General features: G+C 38.4%; 1 protein-coding gene across 1 annotated transcript in view; it reads right to left on the bottom strand.

Moving 5' to 3' along the window:
* slc4a5a (solute carrier family 4 member 5a) overlaps window positions 1–22,660 on the bottom strand; it is a 30,348-nt gene extending 7,688 nt beyond the window's left edge. The window contains exons 1-12 of the mRNA XM_039620928.1: window positions 22,632–22,660; window positions 22,340–22,500; window positions 18,282–18,434; window positions 17,452–17,565; window positions 15,760–15,815; window positions 14,058–14,215; window positions 13,877–13,964; window positions 10,949–11,103; window positions 10,541–10,669; window positions 9,729–9,903; window positions 4,026–4,159; window positions 2,224–2,495 (exon numbers count right to left, since the gene is read on the bottom strand). Of these exons, the coding sequence (XP_039476862.1) occupies window positions 2,224–2,495; window positions 4,026–4,159; window positions 9,729–9,903; window positions 10,541–10,669; window positions 10,949–11,103; window positions 13,877–13,964; window positions 14,058–14,215; window positions 15,760–15,815; window positions 17,452–17,565; window positions 18,282–18,434; window positions 22,340–22,500; window positions 22,632–22,636 (1,600 nt within the window). The 5' untranslated portion in view covers window positions 22,637–22,660. The remainder of the gene's footprint in view (window positions 1–2,223; window positions 2,496–4,025; window positions 4,160–9,728; window positions 9,904–10,540; window positions 10,670–10,948; window positions 11,104–13,876; window positions 13,965–14,057; window positions 14,216–15,759; window positions 15,816–17,451; window positions 17,566–18,281; window positions 18,435–22,339; window positions 22,501–22,631) is intronic.
* Window positions 22,661–23,431: the final 771 nt, after the last annotated feature.

Genomic DNA, 23,431 nt, shown 5'->3' with positions numbered 1-23,431 from the left:
GATTGGGGAGAAAGAGAGTAGGGAGGAGCCAGGTAATGAGTCGGGAAGTGTAGACGCGGTGATGAAGAAAACGAAAGGGGAGGAAAGAAGAAACGCAAAATATAATGAGAATCCAGCAGCTGGACAGAGAGCACTCCAAGTCCCATGCAGACAGACAAAGGGGTACTCACTTGCAAGAGACGGCAGCCAAATTGTTTGTGCATGGCAAAAGCAAACAAGATAACAATCAGTTACAGAAATCAATGTCTGCAGAAATGACTGCAAATTACCTGCACTTGAAAAAAGGTGGGTAGATTACCGTCATCAAACCCCTCAACCCAAGAAGAATAAAGCTGTTATTTATCATTGCAGATCAAGGTTACTATAACTAAAACAAAACAAACAAAAAAAGAAAACTAGACTAAATCACTTTTAAAAAAATCAAAACTATCTGAAGCAATTTTGTGAACTTCAAAAAACAAAGTAAAATAACATAAAAATGTAGAGGAAATATCCTTTGTTTTAGTGGTATATTTGAGGCTCTGTATATCTACAGGACTGCGAGTCAACCGCTTTTCAAAAGTTGCTTGTATTTTCTTGTAATACTTGTAGTGATTTAGCTAAATCTTGCCTCTTACATCGGGGGGGGCTCCAGATTTGTTTTGTAGGCGTGGCCATATGGGGGCACTAAAAATATTGGGGTGGCACACCAAAAACACAACTTTCCATTTTTATTATGCTGTTGTCAAATATAGGTTACTTGAAAAAGATGGCAAAAACAGAGAAAGAAAAGAATGATATGCCTAGTTAATTTCCTGCTATTAAAGCTGATATCACAGAAAATAGGTACATATAAAAACCAATTAAGATTTTGAAATGCATAATAATCTGCTTTAACTGATTGATTGACTGATTAAAGTTACAATTAACACTTTAATGATTCTCGGCAGAGCTGAGCAGAAGCAGCTCAAAATTCACTCTCCGAGAACGGAGTCGACTTTAAGAGCAAACGTGTTCAATAAAGACAGATAAGTGTTGGATCAGGTAAGAGTGTGAACTGTTTTCTGTCTCTATGTTGGCACTGAGATGCACCAGTGATCTGTCCAGGGATTGGCAGCAGCTTTTCTGCAAACTTATTACATTATTACCAACTTAGGACAGCCTTACCTTGTGCCCACCCCGCACCCCGCCCCTCCCGTGGCGCCCCTGTCTGCCTCCCCCATACAGTAATACTAATTATAAAGTCTAAAACTGAAACTAAAACTTTGCATTTTCAAACAATACAAATACTGGTGGTGGCTGAAATGAGTATACTGAATCGCAACCAAAAAGTCAAAATGAAATAAAAATAAAAAGTATTTAGAAAATACAAAACTATTATAACTCTACTCCAGATATCATCATAAATATGCAAATGATGACAAAGACATCCACAGCCCTATTAGGGTGTAGTTATCTGTCAGTCCACTCTGTGTGATGTTAACAGTTGTAATAAGTTGCCTCCAACATATGCTTGATATGCCTGTACAGCTATAGGTGGGCAAAAACAGCTAAAACAGTATAATTTAATCTTCAGTGTGCTAAATAATGTGGACCGGTGGCAGCCTAAAATAACCGCAGGAGGCATCTGCTAGGAGACTCATTAATGATGTATGCCATTAAAGTGAACACTGCTCTGTCAGTGTGTGCACACTGCAAAGGAAACCAGTGGACAAAAAAAAAAAGATCTAACATTTCTTTGTAGCAGGCAAACGTTTCATCATTACCTGATCGACTAAAAACTGATGTGCATTATTACCTCGACAGACATTCATTTTAAATCTTTTTTTTTTGATATACTTCTGAAATTAGTTTTAATATTTTAACTCTTATGTTGAAATAAGTATCAAAGCTGAAATAAATAAAATTGACAATAACACTGAGTGACAATTTCTTTTCTTGTCAACAATCAACAGATCTTGTTAATAAATCCTGGTTCATGACCCTATCATGAGTCCTATCCATAATTAAAGTTATTTAGTTTGCTGTACTGCATTTATTCACATATTGTTATACATAATAATTAAACCAATGAAGTCAAGCCATTAAATCATAAGACATTAAAGTTGACGGCATTCTCAAATAAAGCTGTTGATAAAGTGAACACACACACGAGTTTGCTTCTGTAATCTGCCTGTGATGTCAGTCCAACGAGACTAATAATCCCCCTTTTCTCTCTATCCCTGAGTCAAGGGGTGAACTCACTCGGGTCTGGGGCCAGGCACTCGCACTTGTAGGTGGTGACATAGTCGGGCTTAAAGTCTGTGTTGATGGGATAATATTTGAAGGCGCCCACCATCTTCTTGATGGCGTCGGAGATGAAGATGAAGGATATAAGGCTGGAGAAGCCCTCCTCTGTAAAACGCGTCATGTATTTGATGATGTAACTGGCATCTGTAGCTACGAGGATGAAACACTGCAGGCATGAGTGCATGCCGATCCACAGACGCAGCTCCATGTAATCTATGCTGTTGTTCCTGTGGAAGCGACAGGTCAGAAAAACAGGTGGGAGCAATGATGAATTTAGGCTCAGAACACAAAGATATCCAGTGTTGTGCAAACAGTACATTATCTCTGAATATAGAGCAGCTTGATGGGGAAAAACAACTGTGCTTGGAGTGTTTACAGACAAATATCAAGGCTTGAGTAATCAAACACATGATATGTGCGAGGCGAAATCACCAACTAAAACAAGAAGGACTCGGTTTGGACTTCTTATCCTTCCTTCTTTATATCATCATCTTATCAGTCACATGCAGAAAATAGATCTATTATTATGCATATATATTTTGCATGCATATGATTATAATTCTTTCCACAATTAAATTTACACAAGTTAAAAAAAGCTTTAATTATTGCTTTTTAATTGATTCCATTTTAACTGGTTATAATTCTGTATATTTAAACTGTTGAATGTTTTTCCAAGTTTATTCAGTTTTTATACACAGTCAAATGTGATAAAGTTAGATAAGCATTCATGTGGAAGCCCACTAATGTTATTTAATCTTTGAGAAGGTCCACTGTGTCACTGCATCACGCCAGCCCTAATGGCCATCAAAAAGCTGATATTCTGACCCATGAGCGTTTAGCAACGATTACTACATTATTACATGCATCATCTGCACAAAGGCATCGGATCACACCCATTGTCAATCTTTATCTCACCTTTAAATACAGGTGACTGCATTTTTCTGTCATGTTGTCTTGTTAACAAACCCTCTACAAACTAACATACTGAAATCTCAAAGCTGTCTCTGCAACGCTGGCTCTGTATAGGACCACATTTTGCAGACTCCCGAGGAAAATACAACACCAGCTAAAGCGCTGGTATTTTTGGGTGCATCAGTATGTATCAGGCTGGGATGTCATCTACTTGACCTAGTTTGTTTCATGCAAACAAATGTTTCGTATAAACAAATATACCTCTTAGAATTTTTCACTGTGACAATAAAGACAGTTTGATTTTTGGCTAACATTTTGTTCTTGTTCACACTTAAAATAGTTCACTGTTTCAGTACAAACACTATGTAGCAGGCTGTGTTTACATGTATATGCTCTGGTATCAGGGCTGTCAGTATAAATTGAGGTAAGTACAAGTGATTGCAAAGTGGATTTGAGGGTTGGTATTTAATAGTAGCTGAACTCATTACTTCAGCAGAACTGCAGTCAGAGCAAAGATCAGAACGGCAAAAGAGCTTCTCCGGCTGCTTTCTGGTTAAAGTAACCAGCAAATTAGAATCAAGGCATTAATCCTTTTTTTCTTCATCTTCTTCTTTCTGCAGGTCTTTAGAAATTTGGATTTGCATTCAGCCTGAAGTAAATACAGCCATCCATATGCTCCTACATACTGCACATAGCATTTCAACTATCTCTCTTCAACCTAAAATGATTTTAATGCAAACCGTAAACATAATAATGTGGTGAGGTGAGATCCTGACATTACTGAGGTCTCTTCAGAACATGAACCTTCCTAGTATATAAATCTACTATGCTCTAAAGCAGCTCACTTGCTGAATTCAAACAGTAGCTTTTCAAAGATGAGGATGGGTCCAGTGGAACTGAGGATGATGAGAGGCTGACCACCAAAGAAACAGAAGACAGAACCAGCCAGGGCTGTACCCAGGAAACTCTCCATCACACCCTGTTGGCAAAGAGACAGAGAGAAAGAGAGAGAGAGGTAATAGGGTTGAAATAAGTGCTGCTGTGGAATGAGATTCCCACACCAATTTGTGAAATTTACAGGCAACTAAAAATCGCAAAGTATTCTGGTGCTGATTAAGACAGCAATTCAAGATGAGGAGGAGAGCAGAGTAACAAAAAAACAAAGACTTCTTTGTGTGTTGGTGGGTGAAAGGTGATAGCAACTGCTGTGTTTGAGAGCATTAGACATAAGACAAAAGGCTTCACAGGGAAGCAATACAGGCAAGTCAAAGCTCTAATCTGGAGTTATTTCTGTCGGGACCTGTGTGTTTGTCTATGACAGTTTGTTTTTGAGTGGTGCAAAGATATTGATGCGTAACAAGAAAAAAGAGAACAGCCCACAATGAACTAGAACATATCAGAAAAATCAACACATGGATGGCAGCTGGACCAGATGGCATCCCAGCACGAGCTCTCAAAGACTGTGCTGCAGAGCTGGGCGAGGTGTTCTTAAAAATATTTAACCATCTCTGATGCAGTGCATCCCCGCCTGCCTGTAGACATCCATTATAGTGCTGGTACCAAAACAGGCAGCCGTAACTTCAGATAATGATCACAGGCTTGTGACACCGACACCTCTGCTCATGAAGTCCATGGAAAGACTGCTCCTGCAACACCTTAATGCTGCTCTGCTGCCTGGACTCCCACTACTAGTACAAATACAGGACTAACAGATCAATGGAAAACACTATCTCCCCAACCCTTTAAATGGTATTGTGCCACCTGGAGCAACCCAGGGCATGCGCACGGCTTCTGTTGGTGAACTACAGCTCTGCATTTAATACCATCTTCACCAGCAGACGGTTCTCCAAGATGTCTGACCTAGGTATTCAACACAATATCTCCTCATGGGTTGTTTGAAATTTCTTAACAAAGTGACCGCAGTTAGAGAGGATGGATCCTCACCACTCTTCCACTCTAACACTCATCAGAGGAGTGCCTCAGGGCTGTATGTTGAGTACCTTCCTTTGGTCTTTGTACACACATGACCGCGTACCATCCCAAGCAACACCATAGTTAAATTTGCAGACAACACGATCATGTTGGGGCTGCATATACTTCACTTTAAAAAGCAAAAATAAATGATTATTGACCTTAGTAGGAAGCACACACCATATACATCAATGAGGAGATGGTGGAGAAAGTGCCCAGATTTAAATTCCTGAGTAAACACCTCTCAGTGGACATCAGTGGTCCTTTGAGAATTTCCCCTTCACTCATTGGTATGGAAGTAGCTCTGCAGCAGAGCTGCACAAAACATCACAAACCAACAGCTATCTGTCCTGGAAAACATCTTCATCTCTCTCTCCAGGAAAAAAAAAACACTTAGCATCCTAGAAAACTCAACTGAAAATAATGTTCATTTCAGAATTATACAAAAAGGCCTTTTTCAAGGAACACACAGTGGGTTACCAATTTTAAGCTGTTCTGTAGCAATGGAAATTAATCAAGGCTTTTCAACTGTGAAGAGAAGACGTCAAGCTGCAGGTTTGACAGGACAGAAAATCATTGCTAAGATGTCAGAATAAGACAAAGAGGCCTGCCTTGGCCATGAAACACCACCATTGGACTACTGAAGACTGGAAGAAGGTATTCTGGACTGATGAATCAAAATTTGAAGTCTTCAAATTTCGCAGTCAATTCATTACGCAGGACCTTTGTATGCCGTTGAGTAGGCCTACAGTGTGTGGCATCAACTGTCAGTCATGAAGGAGGAAGTGTGATGGTCTGGGGCTGTGTTGCTGGTTCCAGGGTCGGTGACTTGTACAGAGTGAGAGGGACCCTGAACCAAAGCAGTTACCACAGCATTCTGCAGGGCCATGCAGTACCCTCTGGTATCGACCTAGTTGGTCAGGGGTTCATCCTACAGCAAGATAATGACCCAAAACACAAGTCCAAGATGCCAAAAAACATGGCGTGGCCGGCACAGTCTCCAGACTTGAACCCCATCGAGCTGTTTTGGGATGAACTGGACAAAGGCGTGAAAACAAAGCAACCTACAAGCAACCATTTATGGGAACTTCTGCAACAGATATGGAAGAACTTTCTGAAGAATATTTGACTTCTATTGTAGAAAGAATTCCACGTGTGTGTTCAGCTGTTATATCTGCCAAAGGTGGAAACTTTGATGAGTTTTAGAATACAATTGCTTATTTGTACTATGCTTTTCATTTCAAAAAAATGGAAAAATTGGGGTGTTCTAAAACTTTTGACCAGTTGTTTATTTACATATTATATATCTATTTTTTTTAATGCATTTGCAAGAATTTCAAGTGAAATTTGTTCACTTTGTCATTGAACACTTTGGAGTTCCATAGTTTATTGAGTCAGTCTTGAGTGCAATATAATTTTGTTGTATAGATATTTATAAACAATAAAGAATCTTGAATATTCTGACCTCATTGCAGTGGACTCTGGGGCCTATTTACAAAGCCAAATACTCCAGTGAGGACAGGTTCACATTAATGAAATAACAGACTCACTGTATTATGACTGTGCAGCAAAACGTAACTGATGATGGTGTCTTGTAGTTTCTCTCACATAACACCATGATGCACTGAAGTAGATTATCTAATTATAGACAAACTAAATTAAACAGAGGAAAACTGTGTCACTGATATGACAAACTAGCTGCGTAGACCTTAAGACTCAATATGTATCTTACCTAACTTCATAAACATGACACGCAAATTATGCTTGAACTTCCTGAACAGACACCCATTGATTTTAATCTACTGCTGCTACTTGCCTGTGTTTACATGTGTCGCCTGCGCTTGCTGCTCCACTTCAATGGCCAAAGCATGCATTGACAGTGGACTATGAGACATGCACACTCATCCTGAAATACTTGAAATACTATTAAAACACTACTCAATTATCACTAAAGGTCGCCAGTTAACATTCCAGGTAATCCGGAAGTCCATCCTCTTACACATTGGCCTAATTACTGATAGGTTAAAGAAAGGGATCTTCTTTCTGCTATTTTTTGGTGCTTCAACTACTGATGTGATTAGCTGACATCAAGATCTGATAGTATAACCTGGAATGTCTTCAGGAACATTTCTTCGGGTTTGTTCAAGGACACTGAAAGCTCTTCTTTTGTTCCTTTTGTTCAATGTTCTCTTAAAATGTTCCCACAACAATGCTTAATGTTCCAGTAGCGCCAATCCATGACTGGCATTATTCCATTGTGCACTTCTAAGTATGCTTGGACAGGCGGTGTTTGGGATCACTATTATGCTGAAAAATGAAGCCGGTGAAGATGATGAATCAAAATCAGACGGCATTTGTTTGCATTCATATTTTCATCAACACCACTGGCTGAAATATAGCCCCAAACCATGACAGAGCCTCCACTGTGTTTTAAAGATGCCTGGATACTGAAAGGAGATTGATTTGAATTTGGATGTATAGTGACATAAGATGCACTGCCACTGAATTTCCAGTTCTTGTGTAATTCTGTATACCTTCCTGTTTCCAATGGCTTCTTAAAGCCACCCTTCTACTGAGACCATTTCTAATGAGGCTTCAGTGAACAACAGATGCATCAACCGAAGGGCCACATTTGTCAGGTTTTTGCTGTTTCACTGTACTGTACATTCCTGCAAGATTGAAGATGCATAATTACAGTTAAGTTGTTTTTTTAAAACTCGTATAACTCTGGATTACATCAGATATTGTGGATATTTTTTAACAATAATAAAAAAAATCTGAAGGCTGAGCCATCTTGACAGATCAGAACAATAACGGTGGATCTACAGTAATATTAAATAATTCATGGCCAATGCTGTCAAACAGCAGTGCTGACAGCATCAGTCTCTTTCATACCATAACATAAAACATATATTGCAGAATTTTCCACCAGGTTCTGTGACCACTAGAAGGCCAAAGTGCAGCTGTTTCCTCATTCACAAGGAGCCAGAACAAAAAACAGAAAATCATTCATCTGCGTCTTGTTGTGCCAACATGACAAGTGACATCACAGCTGGTGTTTCTGTTTATCTGGTCTCACCGTTCTGTTTTCTGTGTTTTAACTAATGTGACTGTGTTATTTTTGAAAACTGAATGATAGTAAATATGTCTTGTTGCCAGCCATCAAAATGTTAAAATTATTTTTTAAAGACTTTTTACAACCAAGTTCATCAAAATCACAGACAATTAAAGCAATCAAAGCAAGGTGCAGTCTCCAGGCCCACACAGACATCACTTACCTTAAGTCTCCCTGCAAGATTTTCTCCAGTCGCAACAAAAAAAGAATTTTAAAAACATAAAAACATATGATAACCTCTTATTCCTAGGGTATCATTAATGCCATCACTTTAAATTAAAAATAATGTTTCTCCTCATATATAAAGGGCATTTCTATATTCAAACAACCAGAGATGAAAAACAGAAAAAAAAATGTTTGTCAGAGGCTTTCTACCGGTCAGACAGCAGCTCCACCATTTTTAAAATTTTTAACAATGTAATGCTTACTTACTGTGGAATTGTACTCATTTGGAGTTCAGTCCCTGTCTAGACTTAAAGTCTCTCTGCCTTCCTTGTTAAGGAACTTTATTAAGGGGTTTAGAGTGACGTTAGCTAAGCATATCAAGAATAATCTGATTATCTTCAATGCAATTACAGTGTGGCGGGAATTCTCTAAACGTTTGGTTTGAGGAAAAAACATCATGATGACAAAAAAATGAAATGTCTTTTCAAAAACAAAAATCACAATTCAGTTCCCCTAAATAATACCAGTTATTACAGTTACAGCATTTACTCTGTCGAACACAGGCAACAATATAGAAAATAACTTTTTGTATATAGTTAGTTAAAGGATTAAAAGATTCAAGATAAAACTCATAGAAAGAAGGACTGAGAGAAAAAGGCAGAACAGCATGAACTACACAGGCACAGCAATATGCTAATAGCAGAGATGTAAAATATGAGATGTGTATGTTTCAGAGTTTCTGATATTTTGATTCAAACTTAACAAAGCTATGGGCTGGCTTGTTGGATGACTTGTTTTAATGAACAAGTTAATGAGGTTGAAACTCATTGCCTACCTTCCCACCAGGCTTTGATACTTCGGGAAAAGGATTAAGACCCCTACCATTTCAGAAATAGCACCTACTGGATTTAATTGGCCCCTTTTATGTCAAAAACAGTGAGCTTGTGATTTTGCCCCATCTGTTTGAGCTTGCTTGGGATCTATAATAAATTACAAAAATAAAGATTTATTGTTCAAATCACTGATTAAGTCTAATGCTATTTTCATCCCATAGCAGTCCACAGACAAAAGGGAAATGACAAACAAGAGACGGCTAGGAGCCACAAAGAGCTGTTTCCCTGGTGATTTTGAGCAATTATCACAAATGCTGTGATTTGAATAAACGATGCTTTGTTTTCAATGCTTACTATCGATCTGGGTAGCAGGAATTTTCTTTCCAGCAAGGTAGCAGCTGCAGTGCACTTCAAACAGTGCTTTCTCCAAATGTTCAAATCGTTATTACGGCACTCAGCATTACCTGGTAATTGTCAGTGGCGTCCCCAAGGAGCCCACCAAAGGTGATGGCATTGGTGATGCAGCCTAAGTAGATGAAAAGCACAGCGGAGATGGACTGAATGTGGAACCCTTCGTAGAAATCACTAGGGAACCACGGCAATTTCCTCTTTATGTCCAGGTACAAACCCCCACAGAACCTGTTGCACAACAACAACCGACACAGTTGGTTAGGATGCTTCACACACTCCGCCTCTCAGCATGTCACAGTATTTTCTCTGAAGCAAGAAAGCAGAGACTATATCCATGAATCACTTACACAGTGATTTGACAGCTATACTTGCAGGCAGGAGAGGTCACTGCTTGTCGCTTTTAAGTCTATTTTCTCCAATTTTAAAAAGTCACTTCTGTGTTTTGACTTTGACAAAGTGTAAGTACTACTTACCACTGAATCCTACTCTCTCAGGTGCAATTTTTCTTAATTTTCTCAGGTTATCATTGGCAAATTGGATTTGGATAAAGCTGTATTTATCCTTTTATAGTACATTTTCTACTCTGAAACAAAACAAGACAAGGAACGTTCAATTTTCTTTGTTTCTTTCTTTTTGCAGGCACAGCTGAAACTGGCAATGCAATACTGTCCATTTTTACAGGAGATTAAATTTGTACCTACAGCCACACTGCTCATAAGGGAGTATCGGCAACTTTTAGGACAGGTGTGCTTAAATAACTTTCCCATTCTGCCAAATTTTGATAAGGACATATTCAAATTCCCAGAGTCTGCTTGTGTTTAGTGTAAACCTCACAGCAGTTTGCCACGCGGCCCGGGCTGCCTACCGTCCAGTGAATGCCAGCTCCTCTCCAAGCTCATGCTGAACTGGCATCTCCTCGTCTTCTGCCAGGCCTCCTCCTCCGCCAGCTGTGCCGTTCATCTGTCCCAGCTCATTTAGGGAAAATACTGACTTCCTGCAAAGGACATGTCACACATGTGAGCAAATATGAGATTTAAACTTTTTTCACATATATTTATTCACTCGAAGGGTCTGACTATAAGCTGTTTCAACCTTGTGCCTTGAAAGGCACAATTTCACCCTTTCTTTCAGAGAACATTTATTTTTCTGTAACTCGATATTTTGACCTAAACAATTTTAGTATAGTTTGCAATTGCTCTTGGCACATTGCTCATTGTTCACCTACAGCTTTTGACCTTTATATGTATTACTCAGGCGGTTAGATATCCCCAACCTTTTGTCAGCCGAGGGAACCTTCTTAGGCGGCTCAATGCGGATTTTGGGATCCCATTCCCCAGGTGGAAGCACAATCACTTCATCCAGAAACTCATCTATTCCTGCAATAAGATCTTCCCGATCTCTTGCCTTGTAGGCTACATCACTGAAGAGCTGGGAGGGAGGAAGACAGAGAAATAAAAGGAAAAGATTTTACAGTTTCTCTTGGAGATAGTAATAAGTACGTACTGCCCTAATAAGCTGTGTTTGCCTGTCACCTTTGATGGAGACATATTGAACATTGGTTGTTAAGGCTATATCGACATTTGTCCTCAGCTGGATTCAATTCAAGAATAACTGCCAGTCAGCCACTAATCATACCCAAAGAGACTAGTGCGCACCAGCATTATATGTTTCTAAATAAGGCTGTATCAACAACAGGGGGAAAAAATCAAGCAGTGGTTTGGTTCTAATTGGCAGTGACAATGTTCTAATGAGCACTGGCCCCATTTAGAAATATTTTCCAAATAGTAGATGTGGTACTTTATTGATATTCTCCATCTAACTACACTTCAAATAGCCTAACTTGGTTTTGATCTGTAGAACAGTCATTAGATGCATCAGAGCCCTTTTTCACGGTGCTGCCATGTTTTTTGGTTGAGTTAAATCAAGCTAATAACTGCACAGGCTATTTGCTTTACCTAGGACAGATGCTTTACAGTCAGATGGCTGGCACATACAGAGAAGTAAGAATAACTTCAAACAAAAGGACCATTTTGCCACTAAGAAGATTAGGAAAAATTAGCATTACATTTCGATTGTAATGGTAATGTTATAGAGTCAATGAACGTGTGTATAACCAGCACTATGGACTTATGGTTTTCTCTGTTTTAAGAGAACACTAACATAATCACAATGACTAAATTAACATGCTTAAATCTAGCCGGTGCAGTGGTGTAAATGCTCACCCTCTTAGTTAAACATGCTAATGTTTAGCACCAATCAGAGGTTAATGCTAATGCTAGTTATTATTATTGAGTAAATTCAGTTCTTTATGGCAAATAATAATTATCAACTGCAAAAAAGTGTTATACTGAAAGGACAGGACATGGCCAAAGTTATCTAAGTTAAGCCTAATAACTGAACATGAGAGCCTGTAGGAGAGAAGCACGGCACTCAAAGAATCCTCAATAGAAATCTGTTAATATGAGCCAATCATGCTATTGCAATGACAGACACATAGAGTTTCATGACAGCTGCAGCTGTGTGCTGACAGACCTGTGTACCCATTATCAGACAAATGACACAGGTCAGTGTAGATTTTTTTGTTCTTAGCTAGCAGTGCTAGTTTTGTTCTTAGCTAAGATAAATTAGCACTGTTGGTGCTGGTGGGTTGGGTTTGGATGAAGCGTTGCTCTGCACTTTACTGTGGATTGTGCTGTTAATGAAGCTTTAATGTTGTGAAACGTTGTGCACATATAACAGAAAAACTCTTGCTTGGAAAACAATTTTTAAAAAGATTTATCTTATTTATATTATTCATTTTTTTACTCTATTTCCCTGATAATTATATACACAATTATATATCCCATATGTACCGACTGAGTTATAACTTCTCCCACTAATTTATATAGGGGCCTTAAAATAACTGCCCAGATTGTCTTGCTTCCTTTGGGACATTAAATGTCATGAAAATACATTCTGATAGTTTTGATGGTTATTGAAACAATATTAACAAAAACACAATGGTCAGTCTGCTGGTGGTGCTAAAGCTTCATCAGAGCACCTTTGATCCAACATTGATTCCCACTTCAATCTGCACCACTGGTGGAATATAATGTGTGTTATGGTAATCTGCTTTGGAACAGTTAGGTACTTGATGAGGTTCTGAGGTACTTGTTACTTACATGTTTCTGTTTGCCACTCAACATTTATTTTAAAGTTTTATGTAGCATTTATTTGGAAGATTTGAATTGCTAATGTAAAATATTACTCTGGAAGATGAATGATGCAATATTAACATTGACATCCTTTATATACTGCTGCTAGGCAGTATATAAAGGACCTGCAATTACCTAGTTCACCAAATAGAGCACCACTTAAAAAGATCTGAATAGATGAAAAGGTATGAATAAGTGTGAATGTCCAATCTCTTGACTGGTACTGTTAATTCATGTATTACTTAATTAATTAAGTTATAAAAATAATTGATCCAACTAAGTATTTTTCTTTTTACTAAAGTAAGAATTTGAATGTTTTCACTTAATGGAATATTGTCTTTATTACGGGAAGAGTCTGACAGCTGCTGACCTAATCTTGGTGAAGTTTTTGAACAGGTTTAAATAAAGTGTTACACATAAACATGTTCTGCTCTTAAATTTGACCAGCACTACCTTGTCAGTGTGGCACGAGAGGAGAGATTGAACTCCTATTGAGATGCCACATAATAATAGTCAATACTCAATAATAGGTCAGCTTCAAATTACCAGCCACAAACTTATAATCATGTTTTAATTGTGGATGGGAAATGTGCTTCTTTTGCACTTGGACCCATTTAAAATAACAGCCTGTCACTTCCTTACTGTTTGTATCTGCCATTAAAATGACACACAGTAACTTTGTGCATAGTGACACAACACAGAATAACAGCTCAAACTGTTTTCAGGGAAGAGAATAACATTGTCATTAGAAAACAATTAATGACTCATTATCCAAATAGAAACCCCGCTCATAACTGATGCTTAACAATCAACATCACTTCCAGACGTACTCTAAACATAATGCTGGACATTCCAGTGGACGCTGAACACATCATTTACAGGAACTGTGAAGAATCTTTACATTTATCTTTGCTCAGGTTTCCTGAGAAATGTCAACGTCAGATTGTCAAGTCTAATGAAGAACGCATACTATGGAAGGATTTTAACACACAGTGACAGGCACTTACATCATCCACCATTAGAGTTGCTATTGCTCTGCCGATCTCATTATACGACTTGGCCTTTCCTTGGGGCCCCAGCAGAATAAACAGAAATCTGTAGAGTGAGGAAACAAATGTGAGGTATGTCCTGGGACTGCAGATGTTTGTTGTTGGTTGGCGAGTAATGACATATTGTAGTGATTTTTACCTGGTGGGAACAGGGACCTCTGTCAGACCTCCTAGAGTTGTAGCTTGGGCCAGGCGAACAAACGCTACAAAAGGTTTGTTGAGGAAGTCCACCTCGCCTACTAAGACATTGGAAGCCTCCGCGTCTCTGGGGATCTTCTTCATGAATTTATTTTTCAACTACAGAAAAAAGGCAGAAAAAGGGGAAAACGCAGTCCAGCATTATCGTTTCGGCATGGTAGAATTTGTGTAATTCCTACATGTTATAGACTTTGTTCTGAGGTATTCATATTTCATTTTACATGTTTAATTGTTTTGTTTTTGCATCTTATGGCAATCTTCAGTTTCCTATACGTATTACTGTCATGCTCTCATAGTTTAAACTGAACATACAGAAAATAAACTGCTTACAAAATCATTTGTGTAACTTAAAAAATGTATTACTCTTCATTCTCTCATGTATGACACCAAAGTGAAAATATTGTAACAATACTGAACGAGCTGTTTAAGTTCTTTATCTTATAAAGTCATTTTTCAGTTTAGAGGATGTTAAGACAAAGACTGCTGTAACTGAGACGTGTGCTTTTATTGTGACGGTGTTGGTAGGTGTAGTGATTGGATCTACCTACAGGGATCATTCAAGTTTCATTCTGCCATTACTGACAGTCTCTCAAAATCCGGCAGATTAGCCTGGGAGGACTTTTTTTTAAATGCAATCCTATGGGCATAAAATCCTTAAAGAAATGCACACAAACAATCAGAGAGGCAAAACAACTGCCTGTGACCCGAAATGGTGAACCAGTCTGACCTGTTTGATTACATCTAAAGGTGCGGCAGGAAATTGGACTGATGCACGATAACACAGAGTAGTGGAGAGCCTTTTCAACAACCCATAACCTGAATCTGTGGCTCCATGTGAGAGCGAAGCACGTGGACTGATGGACTGACAGTGAAATCCATCTTTTTCTCAGTGCCAGCTCAATATCGACACAGAAAATGTGGCACACACAAGCACAAATACACGCTGTAACAAAATGAACAATCGCTTGTCCGTTGTCACATGCAGCCCATGTAGACCTCAAAATAGAATTTGAACAGCCAGCCAAACGATAAGTACAGCCCTTGGAACAGTGCTCGCCCCCCCGCTGACTGTCATGGACAAATTTTATGGCCAACATCGCACCCTTTAAATTCTCATTCATTTCTTTTTTTTTACACAATCCCTCCCAGTGACTGACACATAATCTGACCTGTCAGTTACAAAGCCCTGTAGCCTAATCGAAGCGACAACAGCACGCCTTTGCAGCGGCACTGGCATGCGTCGCCAGGTTTAACTCACATTACTGCATCAGCTTCACTAATGAGTGAGTTATGTGTTTGCACACTCTCTCTGTCACTTACTGCCACCTTAGCGAGCAGCTGCAATGAAAAATTGATGAGTGATGAAGAAACAGCAATTCAATACAATGAAATGCCTTACTGGTAGGCAATCTGTCCAATAATGAAAGGCAACAGAGTGGAAACACTGGTATCCTCCAGAGATTCCCTCAGTGCAGACAGATAGACATTTGCCAGTAGAAAAGACAGGAACATGAATTTGGTCATTGTCAGGATCAAACCACAGCCATACAACTATAAAACACACTTTTTAAAAAGCCTTACGCACGTAAAGGATGTATCCCTAATGTACTGAATATAATGAGCTGGTTTCAGTAATAACTCACCTGGTCTGTGCTTGGAGTGTCCGCGATATCATTCATACTCCTACTCTGGGCGTGACCTGCGAGGTTGGGACAGTTATACAGTTATTACTCTTTACCTACTTGGAATCATTTCAGCCCTGAAATTGATAACTGGCACATAAATTCAGTGGTTATTTTATGAGATACACCTATTGGGTAAATCTTCACAGTCTAATGCACTACAGATGCCATAAAGTCATATTTTATGATGTTCATGCATTTTGGAAGTAAGGTGCAGAAAGTACGTTTTCAGTTTTGTCCCAGTTAGTGGTGCGGTTGTAAAGGCTGCAGTATATTGTATATAGTATAGAGCAGGGGTGGCCAGCTCTAGGCCTCGAGAGACGGTGTCCTGCAGGTTTTAGATCTCACCCTGGGTCAACACAGCTGAATCAACTGATTAGTTCATTTCCAGGCCTCTGGAGAACTTCAAAGAATGTTGAGGTGTTAATTTTGCCATTTAAATCAGCTGTGATGGATCAAGGACACATCTAAAACCCGCAGGACACCGGCCCCTGAGGCCTGGAGTTGGCCACCCCTGGTATAGAGTGTATTGCAAAGTTGTATTGCATTGTAATGTATTTGGAGATCATCATTTTAAATCAGCAAACAGTTTGTCTTTTGTATTTTTTGTTCTTTTGGTGCTACTTTTCCCATTTCCTTCACTTTCAGTTTAACCACACTGGGTGTAACTTATAGGATGATGTAAGTCTTGGAAATCAATCTTTAAAAAATCAAAAGTAATTTCAAGTTGTAGCACAAATCACCCGCTTTATTTAGCAGAAGATGGCGAATCTCTGAGAAAAATCACAAACTGAAACTGTTGAAACGAGATGTTTCTTTTCTGAACGCTTTTTCTTGTTATGTTCAGTATATATACTGAAATATATAAATATATATATATCACTATTTGAATTCTGAATACTTCAGCAGCCATAATTCTTGTCATTAGAGGTGGGAATCCAGGGGCTCAATACTATTACAATGTATCGTTCACTAAACTGAAGGATAATTATCTATGGTGCACTATGTGATATCCATGTAAATGAAAAAGTAAAAATACCTCTAAAAATGAAAAAAGCAGTCATTTATTGACAGTACTTTTGTGTCAGCATGTGTGTGCATTTTACTGATCAATGAAATAATGCGTCATTTCAGTTCATTGCTCTCTGACCTGCTTTCCTCTCCTGTCCACCATTTTCCCCATCATCTCAGTTTCATCTACACTATATTGTCAATCTCAGTCTCTTATGAATGCCACCACGTGAGGTCATGAAGTAGTTACTTTCAATGTACATTTTGTCCCGTCCTTATTTATGCTCAAGGATCACTAAAGAGCAAATTTTCCATGTGTTAGGAGGAAAATCCAGAATTAGGAGAAATGGCTTTGACAAATCAGTATCCTCTGAGTACATAAATAAGAAGAGGCCTGTAAATATCAGCTAACAATCTGAGCTTGGTGTCCTGAATTTAGTTATTCAGTCTTCACATATGCAGAAATGTTAAACAGCAATCTACAAGTGAAACTATAATGTGTTATTTGGAGATTGTAGGATGATACAGTTATGGTTATAAAGGCTTTGACTCTTTACAGTGCTCTTAAAACAAGGAAAAATATAATGACTTTTATTTTGAAAAAACATCAACCGGCTTCACAAGCCAAAACCTGACACTCACGCAGGCGGCCATAGTTGGCTGCTGACTGCTGCTTTATTCGGAGGTCCTCTGTGGACCTGTTGAAGTTGGCCATTTGCCCCGGACCCGTTCCACCTCGGGGTCCAACATTCCGATCTGCCAGGGGAAGGGAAGCAGGAAGAGAAACACAACAGAATCAGTTGTTGGAGGAGATTCTTTATGATTTATTGAACACCATGTGCCCTGTCTTGATGAGATGTGGAAATGCTACAGTGGTAATTAACTCATCAAACATTAATACATCCCCTGTGGAGGATATGAGCCTTGTTGACTCAAGAGTGTTCATTCATTCAGTGAGTGAGTTAAATATATGCATAATTCATTTCTCAGTGGCATCAAAATGACGTGTCAGCCCAGAATGAAGCCAATGACAAAGAAAAAGAATCGCTATAACTTAGGGATTCACAGTGTTGTTTCATGTGATGGCATTTCATAATGCTAGCTCTCCAACAATGTGTTTAGTATTATCAGTCATGGGAAACTCAAACTGATGTAATAGTTTGTCAGATCAACGACCTGTTATCCTATAGACTAGGAATGAGCAATTAATTTTCCCAATTAGCCACAATTATGGCCAAATTATAACATCTACTCTTACTAGTTGTCGTTTATAATGAGATAAAATTAACACTGAGCAGAAATTAGTTCCGCTTACAGCTGCGCCCCTCCCCAACAGTCTCGGTTTATCATGTGGTCCCTTGAGAAAATTAATAACCCACCCCTACTATAGGTAGCATATCGTTCCTCTCATGGATTATTCACATAGAGCTACACAGGGCAGGTCAATCTGTGTCACAAGTTGGGTGACTCACTGGTAGAAGAGCTGGACTTGCCAATGTCAGCTAAGGAACGGTGGATCGGTTTCTTGGTCTGGTGTCGATGCTTCCTCAGCAGGACAAAGCTGATCTTTTCTCTGAGATCAGGAGATATCATGCCTTCCTCTATCTGTCTCTCAATGATGTCATCTAGAAAAGAGACACAAAATTTCACATCTTAAGAGTTCCTAACTGGAAGTTAGAGTTGAAAAAGAATTTCATAACACTGACTGTAGTCTGCTGTTGTGTAATACAATGAAATGCTTTGTTGCATATACTGATGATAAGTATATACTAAATTTCTGTGTAAATTATACGTCTATGGTTCTGTTATGCTGCCTACATCTACATCTAAAATTGTCTAACTTGTTACTTGAAATGGCAACTTGTTGTTCAGTGTAAAAAATGACGCAGTCTCATTTGCCCCTGAGACTGGCTTATGCCACTTAGGAACAACGGGTTGTGCTTGTGCCTATCAAAGTGGTATGACTGTACACTATTATCATTTGCATGTTCTCTTAGGAGTCTGACCAGTGGCCACTAAACAACTAATGGTGAATCTCATTAAAGTTTTAAGCATGATTGCCAGCAGAAATTTACTCTTGTTACAATACGGCCATGTTTTAAATCTATTATTTGAGCTTTATAAACAGTAAGGAAATGTTTCATTGTCAATAAAAAAGCTATTTATAGTTACACAAAAAGCTTACTATAATGTGATTCTTTGTGGTGTGCTTCTACGTGGTAGTCATGCACGCACAAGCGAATTATACGAGTGAGTGACCAAAAAAGTTGGTTCTTAAATTAACAAGACGTCAGCTTCTGTGCCACCCCAATTAAAATAATGGTCTCAGCCTGATCAACCCTATAAAAATTGTCTGACTCTGCAGCTGCATAAAAGTTCAATTAAATGAACAGCAGGATGCTTTTTATCATAGTGAGAGAAAGGCTGACAGCTATTGTGCATGAACAAGGAGATCAAATGAATTAAAGATTATATTCTTACAAACCAGAAGACAAGAACGAATTAGTCAGAATTATTCACCATATGCTCATTTTAAAAATCCCAGTGTGCTAAAAAGCACACAAACCTGCTTCATTTGAGCTCCAGACAGAAAATCGAGATAGATTAATAGCACCTTGGACGGAAGTGAAAAAACTCATTTCAGAACAAGATCAAATCACATTTAAAGAGGACAGGACAGCACAATGGACCAGCGCCACTGTGATTCAGGGTCAAGTGTTCTACTGCCTGCACCACCACTGACAAGACATTTTTATCAATCTGTGTGGGTAATTTAAGGTTATGTCTTGGGGAATACAGAGATAAAATATTGTGAAATGACACAAGGACAGCTTAAAATGCGTTTGTATGAGACGCAAAATGAAAAGTGGTGTCATGTGAATTTGTTGTCTTGTGTTGGTCCAGATCACACAAATGATACAAGAAGAAAGTTTTTGGCCAGTAATGGGTTTAACATTTCAGAAACACTCCAACTGTTCTCTTTGACACAGAAAATGGTAAAGAAAAAATATTCAGGAAACTACCATTTCTATACTGTACTGTGCAATAATCTTGAGCCAGCACTTCTTTATATTTTGCTTCATAGAAGCCGGACATTTTTACTTGTATACTTCTTCCTTTACTTTTAAAATTGTCTTGAGCAATAGTTCCCTGTTTTTTCCCTTCAACGATTGTCTGCTTTTTCACTCATTTTCAGCCCAGTTATGTATCTGACTATTTTAACAAGAATGGAGTTTTTTTCTTAGTTAAGTTATTTAACACTTACTTTTGAATTCAAGCATAAAAAAGACTTCACTAACAGTTAGGTAACAGACCTAACTCAAGGGATGAATCTATGTTTGTTACTAGCAGCCTGTCACAATTTGTTTGTTCCCATTTCTTTGGTTGAATTTATGAAAATGCCAAAGCTAAAACAGTTTGACAGGCATAAAATCCAATTTTTGCAACCACAAGGTGATTCCCAAAGAGCTATTAGTTGAAAACATTGTATATATAATAAATATTTAATATTTATTAGATTTATTACAGTATTTATTCTTTTATAAATTATTCTTCTATAAATATATAAAAGAATAGGTTGCAGGCCAAAACAACTATCTACAACAGAGCTGAACAGTATCTAAAGTCATGTCCTGAAGAAATTGCAATGAATCCAACAAAGACCTGACACAGGACCTGAGAGACGCTCAGCTGATAGATCTACAATTCACTGAAGCTTCATCAGAAATGGTCTCAGTAGAAGTGTAACTGACAAGAAGCCATTTTTAACAAATAGAAAGAGGGAATCAAGGCTGAGGTATGTCAAGTTACATAAGAACTGGACTGAAAATCAGTGACAACAGGGTTTACGGAGTGAAAAATGCAATTTGAAAATTCTGTTTCAATAAGGAACAATAATAAATGTTTAAACATTCATTATTGTGAAGCATTAACATTGTGGAGGGTCTGTCAGCAAAACTGATGGAATTACAATTAATCAGATTATGATCCACTATGCTATGCTACCTAGAAAGGATGTGATTGGCAGCTGCTTCATTTTCCAGCATGACAATGATCCCCAACACACTGCCAATGCAGTAAAGGCATACTTGAACACAAAAAGACACAACAGAACTTCCTCAGAGTCCTCAACATTACAGAAGCAGTGTGGGATCATCATGACATGTAATGAAACAAAATGCAGCCAACAGCCAAAGAGCTTTGGAATCTCCTTCACGGAGCCTGGAGAACTGTTCCTGGAGAATACTTAAAGAAGAGAAAGCTTATCTAAATTCAGTCTATGTAGAAGGATAAAGGTACATCTATACTATACAAAAAAATATCAATAACCATCTACAACCAACTACTACTGAGAAAAATGTAACCTGTTTTTGGAGCACCACTCTTAAAACAATCTTATCAATCACTTGACCAGCGAGTGGAAAATTAAGGAAATATAAAAAGATCTGATATGTGCTAGAAAATGTTCCTGCAGTTTATTGAGCATTGACTTTACTGAGAACTGGGAAACATTACATTTACTCATTGATTTTTTCTTGTTTTTAACTGTATTTCTTTTTATACTTTATTGACTCCATACTAATGCATTTGTAGCTACACTTTGAGCTTTTGGATATGCAAAAGAGAAAGATGACACAGGTCATGATGCAGGGTTATTCATAAAGCAAGGGATACTGATAAAGCAATTTACAACTGTAGGTAATGTTACTGTGGCACTAGTTTATGCTAAAATAATAGTTAATGGAAGTTGTCGGGTGTCAGTATCAACAGCAATCTGTTATTGACTAAGACAGTCATAAGAAGGCTTTCGCCAACCGGTCAGGAAATACACATTTATCCCTAGTGACTGGTGGTTGCCAGGAGATCACTGACCCGTGTCTACACCTGTGTGTTTGGGGATTTAGCAACTGATCTTACAGGAACTGGCATCAACCTTTACCAACCACATGCCAACTAGTCATGTAATAAATATTCTTTTCTTCCTAACCAGTGGGTGCCAGATGGTTGCAGACCAGTCTCTAGTCTCTAACTCACTTGCCATCACATACCTGTGAGTGGTTGTGTGACTGCAAAACCTCAATAAAGAGGGTGTCTGTAGAAGGTTAACTACTATAAACTTTACAGAAATGTCATAGCTGAGAAACCCAGGTACAGGTGTTAAAATGAACCAGTTTGTTTAGCAAAAACAACTCAATGTTTAATTTTATAAAGTACAGCTGTCTCATAACTTACTAAAATTACATACTGATATTTTGATATACTTCTATTATTCACGTATTATTAATGCATTTGTTGTTTTATTACTTATGTGGAAATGGAGTATAATATATTTAGCTAACATAATGATTAGCTTAATTATGTTAGCTAAATGGTTGTAAATATGAAAGACGTTGCAACCCCCCCCCACCACCACCACCAAAAAACCCAAATAGCTAAAGACCTGCTAGGCTTGCAGCGCACTTATTGAAAACAGTGAATTCTGACTGCTTATTCACACATAAAGAAGTGCAGTTATAAATGTGAATCTCACCAACTATTTGAGGCAGCGAGTAGCCGTCCAAATCCAGCAGCACTGTTCCTGTCTGGAGACATGTCCTGAGCTCAAAAAGACTGTGCAGGGACAGTGTGGACACATGGGGTTTACTCCACCTCTCCCCTCCCTCCTCTACCTTTTCCTCGAACTTCACCCACCTAAAGGCAGCAAGAACATGCAGAGACACAGAATAGGTGAGGAATGCAATTTACCTAAAATTTCATGTCTGGGGCGCTGGTTGATGGCTAATGCAGAGACCCGGGTTCAAATCCAACCTGAGGCCAATTACCACATGACTTTACTCTGGTCGATTTTCCAGCTTTCCTGTCTTCTCTCCACCATCAAATAACAACAAAAGGCTAAAAAAAAAAAAGCCCCAAACAATTATTAAAAAAAAAAAAAAAAAACTCAACAGGGCCACTGCTAAGTATATGTGATTGGTTTTTGCAGGTTATTTTCATTTAGTAGCAGTCTCTCGGAGCAGTACTAAGTTCTAAGTACTAATCAGTACTGAGCAATATCACTATCTTAGGTCCAAGCCTCTACTTAATGTTATTAGTGCTATAAATTTATAGAACACCATTAGGCTGAGCTTTTAGCAGCTCACACCGTACACCTCATTACAAGGGCTCATGGTGTCCTTGATAACAATATTTTACTGCCTTAATTAGCATATTCATTTCTGATGAGTCAACATATTTAAGATATGCCGCTCTGATTAGCATACTCTTTTCAGATATGCTGAGCTAATATTGAAATCCTTTTTAACATTTAATAGGTAGAGCAGTACTACCAATTATATATATCAGTTTCTTTTTGGTGACTCTATAATGTAATTTTGACTAGTTGAAATTCTAATTAAAGGTGATTCTAAGCAGAATGCAAATGCAGCAAGATGGCTTCTGTAAATATTCTAATTAGTACATAAAATCTGTATCTTGTCCCACATGAGGCCTAAAAGCAGCTTCAATCATCATAGATGATCTGGGAAGCATGTAAAGGTGTGTTTGGGCTGAGCTTTAACAAGGACTCTAAAAAATGATCTTTTATTTGTTTGTGACTGTGAGCTGAAACACAGCAGACTACTGG

This window comes from Oreochromis aureus, linkage group 12 (assembly GCF_013358895.1).
Source record: "Oreochromis aureus strain Israel breed Guangdong linkage group 12, ZZ_aureus, whole genome shotgun sequence".
NCBI lineage: Eukaryota > Metazoa > Chordata > Actinopteri > Cichliformes > Cichlidae > Oreochromis > Oreochromis aureus.
This window is presented reverse-complemented; position numbering and strand designations above follow the sequence as displayed.